At 68.2% G+C, this 14,704-nt stretch overlaps 1 protein-coding gene across 1 annotated transcript; it reads right to left on the reverse strand.

The window, feature by feature from the left end:
- Window positions 1-1,815: 1,815 nt before the first annotated feature.
- On the reverse strand, window positions 1,816-2,804 carry HES5 (hes family bHLH transcription factor 5). Its single transcript, XM_070403044.1, is given in 6 exon segments — window positions 1,816-2,019; window positions 2,021-2,066; window positions 2,068-2,071; window positions 2,148-2,318; window positions 2,571-2,621; window positions 2,729-2,804. Coding segments are annotated over 6 exon segments (552 nt in total).
- Between the last annotated feature and the right edge of the window lie 11,900 nt (window positions 2,805-14,704).

Raw genomic sequence — 14,704 nt, forward strand, 5'->3', positions numbered from 1 at the left:
GTGTGCTCTGATGGCCCCACCCGCAGAGAGCGCCGGGGAGCCTGCCTGGAGGAGGCTGCCCTCCGCCCAGAGGGGAACCAATGGGCGTTTGCAAGGGACAAGCTGAGGAAGCTCCCGAAGCCGGGGCAGGAGCACAGGTGGGGTAGAGCTCGGGACCGCACAGATGTGCCCCCTGCAGAGACAGTGGGGTGCTTTGGGAGGGAGCCCAGCGTGGGGAGCAGACAGAGGGCCCCTGGGTGGCTTTGGCGCCCGCCTGCCAGGTGACCCTAGGCTGGTAACTTCATTTCTCGGGGCCTGGGCCTCCTCCTAGCATGCCCGATGCCTGGCAGGGCGGCCGGCCGGACGGAGCCCAGGCCTGCGGAGCAGCGAGCTCCAGGCTGATTCACAGGAGGGGCTGTGCCGGGCATCGGGCATCAGGCCAGGGGGAGGCAGCCTGCCAGGTGTCCTCCTGGGGGTGGGGGTGCGGCTCTAGGTGGGGAGGCCTGGGTGGAAGGGTGCAGGGGTCTGCTCCCAAGAGGCTCTCAGACGTCCAGGAGCCTGGGCAGGGGGTGCCTGCAGTAAATGCTTCAAGTGGAGGAGGCGGCTCCCTGTCCCTGGCTCGCCGCTCCCAAGGCCTGACCAAGGGACCCCAGAGACCACCCGCAGGCACTGGGCTGGCCGGGAGGGGGCGCCATTGGACATTCCCTGCAGCGTAGACGGAAAGGGATGGACGATGGCGGGGAGGGAAGTGCTGAGCAGGAAGGAGGGGGCCGGGCTGGGCCCCGCATCTGTGAAAATAATGCCTCTGGTCCCACAGCCAGCTCATCCCCAGTGTGGATATGCCCCTTGGCCAGTCAGGAGCCTCTAGATGCCTGCAGACTCCGTCAGCCCCCTGCAGCCCGCACCGCCTGTTCCTCCAGCAGGGAGGGCAGGTGCCCCCGGGCCGGTCCAGGGGTGGGGGCTGCCGGCCACGTGGGAAGGGCGAGGGGGGGACAAACATCTTTTCCTGTGTGTTTGGCCGGCTAAACCCCTTTCGTGGCAGCAAGCGCTCCAGTGCAGGCCGTGGCCTTCGGGGACAGAGCCGGAGGGTCCGAGCTGTCGCTGTGCTCTCGGAGCTGGTGGGAGGCTGGGCCAGAGGTCCAGGTCTCCGGCCTGTCCCCTCCTCCTGCACTGGGTGGTGTGCCCCTGCCTCCCAGCCCCTCCCCGGCCTCCCCCCCCCTCCCCCGTGGAGGGACGCACGAGGACAGCGAGACCAGAGAGCCAGGTTTTATTGAAGTCCGAAGCACGGCCCGGGCTCCCACGCGACTGAGTTCAGATTCTGAGTACAGAGTCAAGCCCACGAGCACCCACCCACCCAGGGGTCCTTCAAGGATCACGGTGGAGACCCGAGCCCTGACCCGGCCCGCGGTCCCTCCCGCCCCTCGGGGCTGACACTCTTCCTATGAGGACGCACCTAGAGTTCCGCCTTCACAAAAGGCAAATGTGCCGCGGCGGGCCCACCCCGCCTGCCAGGCGCGGCCCGCAGGACGAGCGGAAGAAAGTCCTCCACCGGCCGACGGGTCCCGCCTACAAACGTCCTAGAACCCGAGCGGGGACTTCCCAGAAGCCATTTGCGGAGACGCAAACCGAACGACCCGTGGGGTCGGACGCAGAGAGCGGCCCGGCCGTCCCAGGCGCGCGGGCTCTGCGGCGCGTTCTCCGAGAGGGTCCGGTCGGCCCGGCCCGGAGGGGGCGAGGGGGGCGCCCGGCCGGAGGGGACCGGCGGCGGGAGCGGCTCCGCCCTGCGCGCCAGGCTGGCCTCGGGTCCCGGCGGCGGGCCCGCACCGCCCCGCGGGGTCACCAGGGCCGCCAGAGGCCGCGGGAGGGCGCGTGCGCCGCGGTGCCGGCCTTGGCCGCCGGGGGCGCCGCCGCCTTGGGCTCCGGGGCGGGGGCGCCGGACGCGGCGGGCGGGCGCTGGAAGTGGTAGAGCAGCTTCATCTGCGTGTCGCCGGCCGCGTGCAGCGTGAGGAACTGCACGGCCTCCTGCAGGCACCACGCGTATGCCCTCGCTGAAGTCCTGGTGCCGGCTCTTGGGGCCCGCGGCGGCGGAAGGCTGCGGGGAGACGGCGGGGCGGTGAGCGCCGGCGCGGGCGGGAGGGGCGCGGGGCGCGGGGCGGGGCGCGGCTCACCCTTGCTGTGCTTCAGGTAGCTCACGGCCATCTCCAGGATGTCCGCCTTCTCCAGCTTGGAGTTGGGCTGGTGCCGCGCGAACTCCTGCTCCAGCAGCAGCTTCAGCTGCTCGATGCTGCTGTTGATGCGGTCGCGGCGCATCTTCTCCACCACGGGCTTCCGCAGCTGCGGGGAGGGAGGCGTCAGGGCGCGGAAGGGAGCGCGGGGCCGGTGGGGGGCGCGGGAAGGGAGCGCGGGGCGCGGGGGCCGGTGGGGGCGCGGGAAGGGAGCGCGGGGCGCGGGGCCGGTGGGGGCGCGGGAAGGGGAGTGCGGGGGCCGGCGGGGCGCGGGAAGGGGAGCGCGGAGTGCGGGGCCGGCGGGGGTGCGGGTTGCGGGAAGGGGAGCGCGGAGTGCGGGCCGGCGGCCGGCGCACTTACTCGGTTTTTTCTCTTTGGGGCTCAGCAGCTCCACGGCCGCGGTGCTGGGGGGCCATGCTGCGCGGAGAGCGGCGAGCGGACGGGGAGCGGGAGCGGCGGGCGGCCAGGCGCGTCCCGGCGGCGCGGACTGACCCCTTTATAGGGCGCGCGCGGCGGGCTGGCGCCTGGGGCCCGGGCGCCGCGGCCGTTCCCACACTCGGCGGCCAATGGCGCGCGGGCCGCACAAAGGCGCCGGCCCATTAGCGCACGCTGATTGCCTGTGAATGGGCGCGGGCACAATGCGCTCCCCGAGGAGCAGGTGGGCCGCGGGCACAATGTCGGGGCTGTGGGAACGCGCTCGCCCTCATTAGCATCCGGCCTGATGCTGGGAGCCCGCGCCTCAATATGCTGCCTTTTCCCAGGCCGTGGGGGGGGGGGGGGGCCAGGAAGGAGCGACCTCCCCCTCCCCCTTCCCCCCTCCCCAGCGACTCCCCGCCGCTGGCTGGCAGATAGGGGACGAGCGGTCTGACGAACAAATGCAGTGGCTTCCAGGGCGGCGGGCACCCTCCCTACAGGGACCTGCTGCCCCCGGGGGCGCCCCCCCCATGCACAGGTGGAAGAGGGGGCCGCACGCCTGCCTCTGTGGCAGGTCCCAGGGTGTCACGTGGGACGCAGGACTTCGCCAGCCTGGCACATGGGCCGCCTGCCGCCCTGGCTGGCTTTAGGGAGCTTCAGGGGCGGGGGGGGGGGGGGGGGGGGGGGGGGGGTGGGAGTGCCCAGCACAGAGCCTGCCCAGCCAGTGCCCCAGGAGCAGCCTATCAGGCCCTGGCATCTCAGGTGCTGTGAACACACAGGTGCCCCCCACACACACCATGTGGCCGGAGTCCTGCCCGGGCTCGCAGTCTGGCGGGCGCTGCTAGGGCTGGCTTTGCCTGGATGTTTTGAGGGTGGGGGTGCAGGTGGAGGCATGAGGGTCAGAGCAGGGCAGCCTGGAGTCCCCATGAAGGCGGTACCAGCTCAGATGGGCCCCCAGGACCCACGGGTAAAACTGATCATCCTGGTACTGACCAGCTGAGGCCTAGGAGAGGGCCGGCCGGGAGCGCCCCTCTGCCCAGACCACCTCCCTCCTGGTTCTCCACAGCCAGGAACCAGCTGTCCCGCAGGGACTGGGGAGGGGCCCGGCCGGGGCGGGGGGGGAGGCAGGCCTCCGCTCGCTCGGGCAGCCATGGCCAGCATCGGGCACGGTAGCCCCATTTTAAATCAGGGCCACAGTTGGACGGCAGCCGCCGGAGTGTGGCTGGAACTCCACAACCTTCACAACCGTCCGGGTCCTGGCAGCCACCAGGGCTCTGAGCAGAAGTCCAGTCCCCACTGCACAAGGGGCCTTTGGTGACCCCAGAGGGCCCACAGGGAAGCAGGAGACGGTGTTGGGCTGTGGGGCCGGCTTGGCGGGAGCCAGCACAGCGTGGCCCACGGGCAGCTGGTCACCCCTGGGGTGAGCTGGGCTGGAGGTTCCCAGGGTGGAACCCTCCGGTGGCTCTGGAGGAGGAGGAGAGGCAGCCCCTATCCACCCTCTGGTAGCTGGTCCTCACCCCCCCCCCCACACCTCCCCTCGTGAAGGGGACCCAGTGCCAGCGGCTGTGGGGAGGCGGGTGACGCTGAGGGGCCTCGCTGTGAGCGGCTCTTCCCGAGCAGATGGGGCCCCACCACAGGGATCGGCTCTGGTTTGACGCCAAAGGGCAGAAGGCACCGGGTGAGCTGTGATGGGCTGCGGAGCCGCATGCTCACCCCCTGCTCACAGCCGGGCACCGGCAGGGGCTGGCACCGTGGGTGTGGGCGGGCAGGTGCTGCAGGCTCTGCGGGTGCCCAGCGGAGCCCTTCTGCAGCCCGAGTGAGGCTTGCTGGGTGTGTCCCTGGGGGTGAGGGCCAGCCCCCAGGGGGTGCTGAGCCAGGGCGGAGGGGGTGGGGGGGTGCGGGAGCAGCGGCCCTGGCTGCAGCCTCCACAAGCTGAGCCTCGTGTGGCCCGGCTGCCTGGCTGTGGGGGGGGCGGGGGGCCCTCAGGGCTCTCCCTAAAGGGGGGGCTGCACCCGGGTGGGGCCTCCCACCCCCAGCTTCGGAGGGGCAGTTGGCTGGGGCTGTGTCCTGCCCGGGCTCCCTCTTCTGAGCCAGTTCTCAGCCCGAGAGAGACACACGTGCCAGGAGTCACGGTCCAGCCCCCGCTCTGCCCAAGTGTGCGCCCACCCGCAGCGGCAGGGTGGCTGGCCCAAGGCCAGGGAGGGCCATGGGGCGCCCCCTCCCCCCGCCCCTCTTCCCGGGACCAGGGCAACTTTGATCCAATTTTCGGTTGTGGGAAACGCGGGATGAATGGTGTTAAGTCCCCGCGGGGATGAAAGGCCGCCCCTCCCCGTGTCGGCCAGATGGCAGCTCGGGCCTCCAGGCACACGCCGGCTTTGTGGGCCGTTTAGCCCTCTGAATGGGCCAAAGTGTGGGAAACTCCCCGGCTCCCGGCTCACGCCGTCCAAGGTGAGTGGCCGCACAGCTGGGGGGAGGGGCTGGCGGCTGGCGGGCTTGGCACCCGGGACGTGTGGGGGGTTGGATCCTCTGCCTGGGCCGCCCCCAGCAGCTGGAGTGGGGTCCTTCCTCCAGCTGAGGCCCTGAGGACGAGGGGTGTCTGTCCTGCCCCCGCCCCCCGGCCCTCAGCAGGCCCCGGGGGGGGGGGGGTGTTCCAGAGTTAATGCTCCCCAGAAACAGCCATGGTTTTTTTCAGGCAGGGCCCCTGCTGTGTACCCCTAAGCCGGGGTCCAGGGCCCGCCCCATCTCTCAGCCACACCCCCCCCACCCCCGTGATTGCAAAGGGAAGGGCACACAGGGGCGGGCATCTGTCCCGAGCGCCAAAGGGGCCCTCAGGAAGCCAGTGCGGAGGTCCCTCAAAAATTAAACATGGAGCCCGGCCAGCGTGCTCAGTGGTTGAACGTCAACCTATGAACCAGGAGGTCAGGGCACAGGCCCGGGTTGCGGGCTCCATCCCCCGTGTGGGGTGTGCAGGCGGCAGCTGATCAATGATTCTCTCATCATTGATGTTTCTCGCTCCTCCTCTCCCTTCCTCTCTGAAATCAATAAAAATGTATTTACAAACAAAATTTAAACACAGAGTGACGGGGGTTCGGCAACCGCACCCCTGGGGTTTCCCCAAAGGAATCAAAAGCAGGGTCTGGGAGGGATGCCTGTGTGTCGTGTCCCCCCCCGCCCCCCCCATCACTCACACTCATCACGCGGGGCAGCAGCGGGCGGACGGAGGGATGAACGGGCCCGTCTCGCAGGAATATCACTCGGCCTTAAAAAGGAACGGAGCTCCGACATTAGGAAGCCTCAGGTCCAGGGACAGAGGAGACGGTGGTGCAGGGGCTGGAGGAAGGGGCGGGGGTGGGTGTTTAATGGGTGTTCGTTGGGAAGATGGAAAGCTCTAGAAAGGATGGAGCCGGCTGCATAACGATGTGAATGTGCTTGGTACACCTGAGCTGTGCGCGCAGAGGCGGTGAGCAGGTACATTTTATGTTCTGTGTCTTTCTCCGCAATAATAATAATTTAAAGGGGGGGGGGGCAGCCCTGGCCAGTGGCTCGGCGGTGGGAGCGCCGTCCTGGGCCGGAAGTGGAGGGTTTGCTCCGGGTCAGGGCACATGCCGGGGTTTCTGGCTCCATCCCCGTCAGGGTGGTCCTGGCGTGTAACCGGAGGCAACCGAGCAGTGTATCTCTCTCATCGATAGTCTCCCTCCCTCTCTCTCTCCTCTAAAAATCCACCTAAAAATTAATATTTTTGTAAAAAAAAAATGAGGATTTCTTGGAGACCAGCCACACACTCCTCCCCAGCCAGGCAACCCCAGCCTCCAGCTGCCATGGGCCCCGCGGCTGCCCAGCCTGCCTCTGCCCAGATCTGGGACGTGATTCTCTGGACAAGGTTGTGCCCTCAGCGGGGTCCCCAGAAGCCCTGGCCCTGGGGGTAGGGAGGAGGCAGGCTAGGGCGGGGGAGGCGGGGGGCGGGGGCGGGTGGGAGGAGGCAGGCTGGGGGTCGGGTCAGGAGCGAGGCTGCCTCTGGGAAGAGGAGTCGGGGAGGACCCACAGTGCCCGTGGCCTCAGGTCCAGGGCCACCTGTAGACCCCTGGCCGCGTGGCACAGGGGTGGTGCCCCTGCAGCTGTTGGCGCCTGGGCCCCCCAAATGCAATGCTGCCCCCCTGGCCTCAGTGGCTCCCGGGTGGGGGCGCAGCCCATCCCTCCACCAGCCAGGCCCCTGCTGTGGGCGGCGGAGACCCTGGCCTGTGAGCCGGGACCAGACACAGGGAGGGAAAGGGATGGCCAGACCAATGCTGCTCAGCCTCTGCCCAGCAGCCAGGACCCCAGGCATCGGAGGGGAGGGGCCATGAGGGCGCTGGGTCTGCCTGGGGTTGGGGGTGGGTCTCCTTGGGGACCCGGCGGGAGCTGTAGGGTGCGAGTCCCGTGTCCAAGCAGGTACGCAGCCCAGGCAGGAGCCAGCAGTCTGACTTCTTAGCACAAGGAGGCGGGCAGCCTGCCCAGGCGGTGTGCCCTGGCCAGCAGGCGCCATGGCAATGACAGCGGCCCACGGTTTTGAGCGCGTGCACAGTGTGGGTCAGGGCAGAGCTGGGAGCGGCAGGCACAGGCCTCGTACCCCTGGCGCCCGGGCACAGCGAGGAGGGGAGGGTCGGAGCTGGGCCTCGAACCTGAACCCACGGACCCACGGAGGCTGCCTTTCTCCTTCCTGAGCGGCAGAGGGAGGCGGGGGAGTGGCGGGGAGAGCTGCGCTGAGCCCAGGCGAGGGGGGGTGTCTGGGGTGCTCACTGAGTGGGGTGCATGGAGGACGGGGTTCCCAGGAGATCTAGGCACCTGGGGACACCTTGACTGCCTCTCCCCAGCAGGCTCGAACCCGGGCAGCGCACAGGGAGGGGCACAGTGAGGGCCAGGCCCAGCTCAGATGGAGGGGGGCAGGGGGGGACACAAAGGCCAGCGGCTCCACGGGGCCTGGAGGCCGCGCTGCCTCTGGCTGAGCTGCTGAGCAGAGTGGGAAAGGCCGTGGCTCAGCTCCACGCCGGTGGGGGAGCTGGGGGGCCACCCGCGGAGACGTCAGGAGGAAGCCCGGCCTCCACCCCAGCCCAGCTTCACCTTAGCTCCCTGCACCCCAACCAGACCTGGGCTGCGATACCTCCCTGTGCCCCGCTGTGGGACCCCGTCCCCTGCAGCAGATGCCGGGCCGAGAGGGGCTGGGCGATGGGGCTGGGGTCCCTGCCTTTGGAGAGAACTGGGGTGTGGATGGGCCCCTCTGCCCAGGGCGCCCACCTGAGTGGGAGAGGGGACGTGGGGTTGGTTGGTTTTCCTTCTGGCTGCTCTCCAGAGGGGCCGGCGTGGTCTGGGGGCGCAGTTCTGGGGGCCCCGGGCCAGGCTGACAGCTCGGGGGCTGGAGGCACTGCTGGACGGGGTGAAGGGAAGGGGCTGCCAGGGGGGCTTCCTGGAGGAGGTGACACAAAGGAAGGGGGTGTGGCCCAGAGCGGGCGTGGAGGGGCTTTCCCAGCAGAGAAAGTGTCCGCCCTCGGCCAGGGGCTGAGCTGAAGCAGGGACTGTGGGTCTCCTGTGTGTGCCTGTGTGCATCCTCCCCAGCGGGGAGGGCTGGGTCCTGGGCCCGGGTGAGCAGGGGAGCCCCGAGCAGCCCCTCTCCAGCGGACACTGCTCACCAGGCCTCCCCGACCCAAGGCAGGCGGATCCTCCCAGCGTCCCAGGAGGGCACCGAGGTGCTGAGGGGGAGCACGTGCCACAGCCTGCGGCGCTGCCTCCAGCAGGGAGCGGCCTGGGCGGGTCACCCCGCTGGCCGGTCAGCAGCAGGGCCCAGAGGGGACGGGCCTTCGGGGCTGTAAGGGCCCCAGTGCTGGACCCATGGTGGCTGGTCCCGGCTGGATCCGGTGGGTGAACCTCAGAAACGGAGCACTTGGGGTCCCGCCCTGTGATTCGGGGGGGGCCTGGACCCTGCCCCGAGGCGGCCCCCGGATGGTGGCCCAGCTTTGCACCCCAGCCCACCTCCTACTCGCAGGACGGGGCCGGGCTCTGTCCCCCACCTTCCCTCCTCTCACCGTGAGGAGCCCCCTCCCCCCCGGGGCCGGGCTGTGGGGTGTAGCAGGGTGTCCCACAACCGAGCGCTCCTGCCCTCTGAGCGGGGTGACCCCTGGGCCACGTTCCCCCCAGCCCCGCGGGGTCCCCTTTAGCCGCTCCAACCAGGCTCCGCGATCCCAAAGGGGCGCCCGGCCGGGGAGCAGCAGGCGCGGACCCTGGGCTCCCGCAGCCGGTCTCGGGGCTCAGCTTCCCCAGTGGCCGGGGAGGCGTGGGGTGGGCGGTGGGAAAGCGCGGCCCGCAGGTCCCACCGCCCATCCGAGGCCTCCGCGCCCCGGTGGCCGCCCCCATCCCCTCCCCCTCCCTCCCCCCGCGGGGCGGGCGGGGCGCCCGGCGCCGGTTAAACCCGGAGTCAGGGAGCAGCGAGTTCCCAGCCCGGCCCTCCGCGCGCCATTCTCCGGGGGCCAGATGGCCTTTTGGGAGCGGCCCCCGCCCCGCCGCCGCCCCCCGTCTTTCAGGGGCACCGCCCGGCACTAATGCCGCCGGCACGCTCCGCCCTCGGCGTGGGAACCGCGCCCCGCCCCGCGCGGCCCGGGGCAGGCGGAGGGGAGGCTGGGGGCGCCCGGCAGTCGCCCCGCTGGGGGGCCTGGGGCAGGGCAGTCACCCCCTGTGCCCGAGCTTCCCCATCGGTAAACCGGGCGGCGTTCTGCCCACCGACCAGGTTGGGGGGGCGGGGGGGGGCTGAAGGCGGCCACGTAATGTGCTAGAACGGGGGTGAGCGTGGCCCCGAGGACGGCTTTCACACGTTCTGTCATTATTATTATTGTTGTTATTAATTTTAATCCCCTCCGCAGCTTTCACATTGATGTTTAGGGGGAGGGGGAGCGGGAGAGGCAGAGAAACATCGATGTGAGGAGGCACGCGCCCTGATCAGGGTGGGGGGAGCCTGCAACCGAGGTCCGTGCCCTTGACCGGAATCGAAGCCAGACCCTCGGTCCGCAGCCGGCGCTCTACCCACTGAGCCACACCGGCCAGGGTGGTTTTCACATTTTCAAAGAAACCAATATCCAAAGGAAACGCTCCTGGGAGTCGTGGGAATGGGATGAAGTTCGCATTCAATGAGGACCAGCCGCCGGTCCCTTCCCCACCGGGCCGGCTGCCTTCCGACGCCAGGGGGCGGCGTTGGGCCGGCCCTCGGGTCCTAACTATTGACTGTGGGACCTTTTCGGAAACCCCGCCTGCAGCTGGGGCAGGCGGACCAGCCCGCGGTCGGCTGCGTTGACTGGAGTCTTTGTCGCCGCCCAAGCGCGAGCCCCGGCCCCCCTTCTCACTGCGGGGGCTGCTGTGGAAGAGGCCTCCTTGCCCAGGTGGAGCGGCCGTGCCCACTGTACAGGTGAGCAAACTGAGGCCCCTATGTACCCAGGCCCAGCTGCAGGCTGGGGGCCGAGCCCACACCGCACCCTGGGTTAGAGCAGAGAGGCCGCTGCCCCTCCCCCCAGAAAGCTGGTCACCCAACCCCCAGGCTGGCCACCTGTGCTTCTCCGGGTCTGGGGGGCCCTTCCCTTTCACACCCACAGGGCTCCGCACCCCCAGAGAATGGCGGGCCTGGCTGCTCTGCACCTGGAAAGACTGGTTTTGTCCTAAAAGCACCCAGCTCCCCCCGCCCCCCAAGTTCAGCGCCTGGGGTGCCCAGCCTGGCTGGTCCAGCCCCGGCTCCCCCAGAACTGTGCCTGCTCCAGCCCCACAGGCCCACCCCGAGCCGTTCCCAGCTGATTGCTCAGGGCTTGGCCGGGCCGATCTTGGTTTGTTTGTTAATCCCCCCCACCCCCATTTTTCCATTGATTTTTAGAGTGGAAGGTGGGGGGGAGACAGAGAGAGAGAAACTTGATGTGAGAGAGACACAAATAGAAGGGTTGCCTCCCCCACACGCCCTGGGGCTCAAGCCTGCAAGGAGGTGGGGGGGGGGGTGCGTGCCCTTAACCAGATGGAACCCATGGCCAGGCTGACGCTCTGTCCACTGAGCCAGACGGGCTGGGGCCCGGCTGATCTTTAAGGAGCTCCCTTGCTGTCCGGTCAGGTTGCTGGCAGCTCTGCAAATCAGCATGGGGGTGAGGGCACCCCCTTCTTGAGGGGTGATAGATAAGGGAAAGCAGCGCCCACGGCAGGGGTGGGGAGGGGGCTGACTTAGGCAGGAGCCTGGGAGCAGGAGAGGGCGAGCCCCTGGGTGGGCCGCCCACAGGGATGACGGGGAGGCCTGGGGGGGGGGGGGGGGGGCGGGCAGCTCTGGGCGCCGCGTCCTTTCTGTGACCCACAGTGCTGACCCAGTGTTTGAGTCCCCCCACTCCTGGTCTCGTTGGACCCCCATCCTGTGATGGCTGAAAGGAGGGGGCGCCAGCCCTGGGGGGACCCTGTCACCCAGGCTCTGTGGGCCCTGGATCACCGTGAGGAGCTCAGCCCCCCACCTGTACAGTGGGCACAGGGCCGCTCCACCTGGGCAAGGAGGCCTCTTCCACCGCAGCCACCGCTCCTCCCGGATCCTGGAGTCCCCCCACCTCTGCAGACGACTGCCCCCCGGAGAGAACCAGCGCCGGGGGCAACGCGGGCACCCTCCCGTGAGGCTCGGCGCTGGCCAGCGGGAAGCATCCTGCCCACGGCCTGGGCACAGCGGGTGCTCCCACAACCACCCCGACCCACGCTGAGGTGCAGGGACAAGGCACCCCGTTAGACCAAGCCAGCTCTGGGGCCCCGGGCGGCCACAGTGTAGGGAACAGGCAAGTCAGGCTGCCTGTCGCCGGCCGGGCAGTCACTGGTCACTGTAAGTGGCTGCCGTGCACCAGGGGGGGTGCCCGGGCCTGGCTGTGGGGCGGGGGGTGGCGAGCCGATGCAGGAGGGCACAGGACTCCGGAATGGGGCCCTTCCCACCTGGGTGCCCCCAGCTCTGGCAGCGGCTTAACTTCAGTCTCTCTCTCTCTCTCTCTCTCTCTCTCTCTCTAGAGAAAAGGAGCGGAGAGAGAGATAGAAACATCAATGATGAAAGAGAATCATGGATCGGCTGCCTCTTGCACGCCCCACACTGGGGATGGAGCCTGCACCCCGGGCCTGTGCACTGACCGGGAATCGAACCGTGACCTCCTGGTTCACAGGTTGACGCTCAGCCCTGGAGCCAGCCACATCCTCAGCCTCTGGCCCCCACCTGCCAGGACTGAGAGGGCTGTTGGCCTCGGGGAGGGCTCTGTGGGTGACCACCTGCCTCAGGGAGAGTGAGGCCCTGTCAGCCCCGCGGGCCTCTGCGTCCTGGGTGTGGACGGGGAGGAGAGAGCCTGCTGGTCTCCCTGGACCCCGGCCCTCAGTCGGATGCCACACAGGGTGGCCGGGGGGGGGGGGGGGGGGGGGCGGCGCAGGGCGAGGCTGTGGGGCTCTTCCCAGCAGCGGCCTGGGAGCCCTGCCCCCCACCCAGCCCAGGGGGCGATTTGGGCCACTCTGGTGCCCCCCCCCATTCATCTGCACAAAAGGCGGGTGCCCACAACAGACTCATTCCCAGGACTGCCTGTCATTGTGTGGAGCTGCGCCCAGCGGCCATCTGGGGAGCAGTGGTCCCAGCGGGTGGGGCTTCCCGGCAGCCTGGAAAGGTGGGGGACACCCCCCGGCGATGCTGGAAGCCTCACATCTGGCCCCACTAGCACCTTCCTGCTTCCGAGGCCCCCGTGTCCCCTGCGAGCCCTCCCCTGGTGGCCGCCTCCCCCCTGCCCCCGGATTTCAGTCCCTGGGCGCTGGTACCAGAGAGCCTCTGGCCTAGCGGGTAGGGCTGTGGCTCCGCGTTGGAATTCAGACATTGCCACGGAGTGGCTGGGCTCTCCGGGCCTCAGTTTCTTTGTCTGTGAAATGGGCTGGTCGCAGTTCCTCCCTGGCCTGTGCTGAGGACAAAGGGAGTGACTAGGGGCAGAGCATCCAGGCCGCCTCGGCCTGCAGCTGCCTGCATCACCTTCTCAGTCATTTCCGGGCTCTGCCCCCCTTGGGCTCCGCTCCCCCCACGCATCGGTGAACCGTGTGGGTGACCCCTGCCTGTGTCTGGGTGCAGAGAAAGCCTGGGGTCCTGGGGCCACATGCACCTGGGACCGTGTGACCTCAGCGAGCAGCTGGCTGGGCCTGTCCCCTGCTCTGTGCGTGGGCAGATGTGGTCTCGCTTCCCTCTCGGGATTCTGAGCTGGTCCGGGAAGAAGGTCCTGCTCAGCCTGTATGCAGCAGGTGCTAAATACGTCTCCCAAGCAGGCCCTTCCTCGGACCATCCCCCAGTGGGCCAGGGCCCGGACAATCAGGAGGGACAGCTTGGAGGGGCGAGGGGGTGGGGGCTCCCTGAAAAACCCGCCTGGTGTGGGGCAGCTGGACTTGGGGGCAGGGAGCGGGTGTCTGAGGGTCTCCTCACCCAGGGGACCCTTCAGGCCCAGGCACCGGTGGGGCCAGGGCTGGGCGGATGGGCCTCTGTGGCGTCCCCGCCCCCACCCTGGGGGGATGTCCTTGGAGGGTGTCCTGCCGGAGATAATCCCGGCTTTTGAGAGGCTGTGAGAGGCGGCCCGCGGACTTTCCCACAGCCCCTCAAAGGCCGCCAGCTGCTCGCCCACAAAAGGCTCCCGGCCATTCAGGGCCTGGCGGCTGGCGGGGAGCAGGGAAGCTCAGCCTACCTGGCCACCCGGACCGGCCGGGATCGGACCAGCGTCCCAGGGCGGCTCCTGCCTGCGGGCCATCGGGGGCCTGGGAGGCCCAGCTGGGCGACTGGGAGCATCTGCGCAGGGACCTGGGCAGCCAGTGACCTGAGCCTGGCGCAGTTCTGGGCCCCTCACTCGTTCTGGGTCCCGGGACACGGGTCTGGGGGACAGGGCCGGGGGTGGGGGGGACCCTTCCGGTCTTGCTGCTGTGCCGGTGTCTGTGCCGCCATGGGGCTGCGCTCCTCCCGCCACACGTGCTGGCCTCATCCTGGCAGCTCGCGCCTGGTGCCCTCGCTGCCTGTGCTGGGTTCCCCCATTTATTTCCAGGCCCTCCCTCCCCTCGCCCTCCCTCCCCCCGCCCGCCCGCCCGCCCGCCCGCCACACACAACACACGTGACAGGGTGGGGGCTGCGCGGGGCCTTCTCCCCGACCACAGCTTCCGCTTCTGAGATGCAAAACAGCCCCGCCTCCCCCCTGAGCCCCTACGGGTCCACTGCCTAAAATACCAGGCCTTGCCCTGGCCCCTGTGGCTCAGTGGATAGGGCGTTGGCCTGCGGGCTGAAAGGTCCAGGTTTGATCCTGGTCGGGGCACAGGGCCGTTTCCAGGCTCGATCCCCAGTGGGGGGCGCAGGAGGCAGCTGATCAATGATTCTCTCTCATCATTAATGTGTCTTTCTCTCTCCCTCTCCTTCTCTGAAAAAAAAATATATATTAAAAATTATAAAAATACAGTGGGACCTTGACTTACGAATGTCCCGACTAACGAGTTTTTTTGAGATACAGCCGTCTCTCGGCTGATTTTTTGCTTTGAGTTGCAAGCTCAAAAAAATTCGGGTTGCCGAAACCGGTTTGGCTCAGTGGATAGAGCGTCGGCCTGCGGACTGAAAGGTCCCAGGTTCGATTCCGGTCAAGGGCATGTACCTGGGTTGCAGGCACATCCCCAGTGGGAGATGTGCAGGAGGCAGCTGGTCGATGCTTCTCTCTCATCGATGTTTCTGACTCTCTATCTCTCTCCCTTCCTCTCTGTAAAAAGTCAATAAAATATATTTAAAAAAAAAAAAAATTCGGGTTATGAGCCAGCTTCAGATACCCCACCGCTAGTTGGCGCAGCGAATGTCACAGTGATTTGACATATGAGTAATTTGAGTTATGAGCTCCGCCAGGGAACGAATTAAACTCGTAAGTCAAGGCCCCACTGTACCAGGTCTTGCCCAGGCCGGTGTGCTCAGTGGTTAGAGTGTTGGTCCATGCACCGAAGGGTCACGGGTTCGATTCCTGGTCAAGGGCACACACCTGGGTTGCAGGTTCAATCCCTGGCCCTGGTCGTGTGTGTGTGTGTGTGTGTGTGTG

This window comes from Myotis yumanensis, unplaced genomic scaffold, assembly GCF_028538775.1.
Source record: "Myotis yumanensis isolate MYYU_CA2020_CCGP unplaced genomic scaffold, mMyoYum1.0.hap1 SCAF_2, whole genome shotgun sequence".
In the NCBI taxonomy this organism is placed as follows: Eukaryota; Metazoa; Chordata; class Mammalia; order Chiroptera; family Vespertilionidae; genus Myotis; species Myotis yumanensis.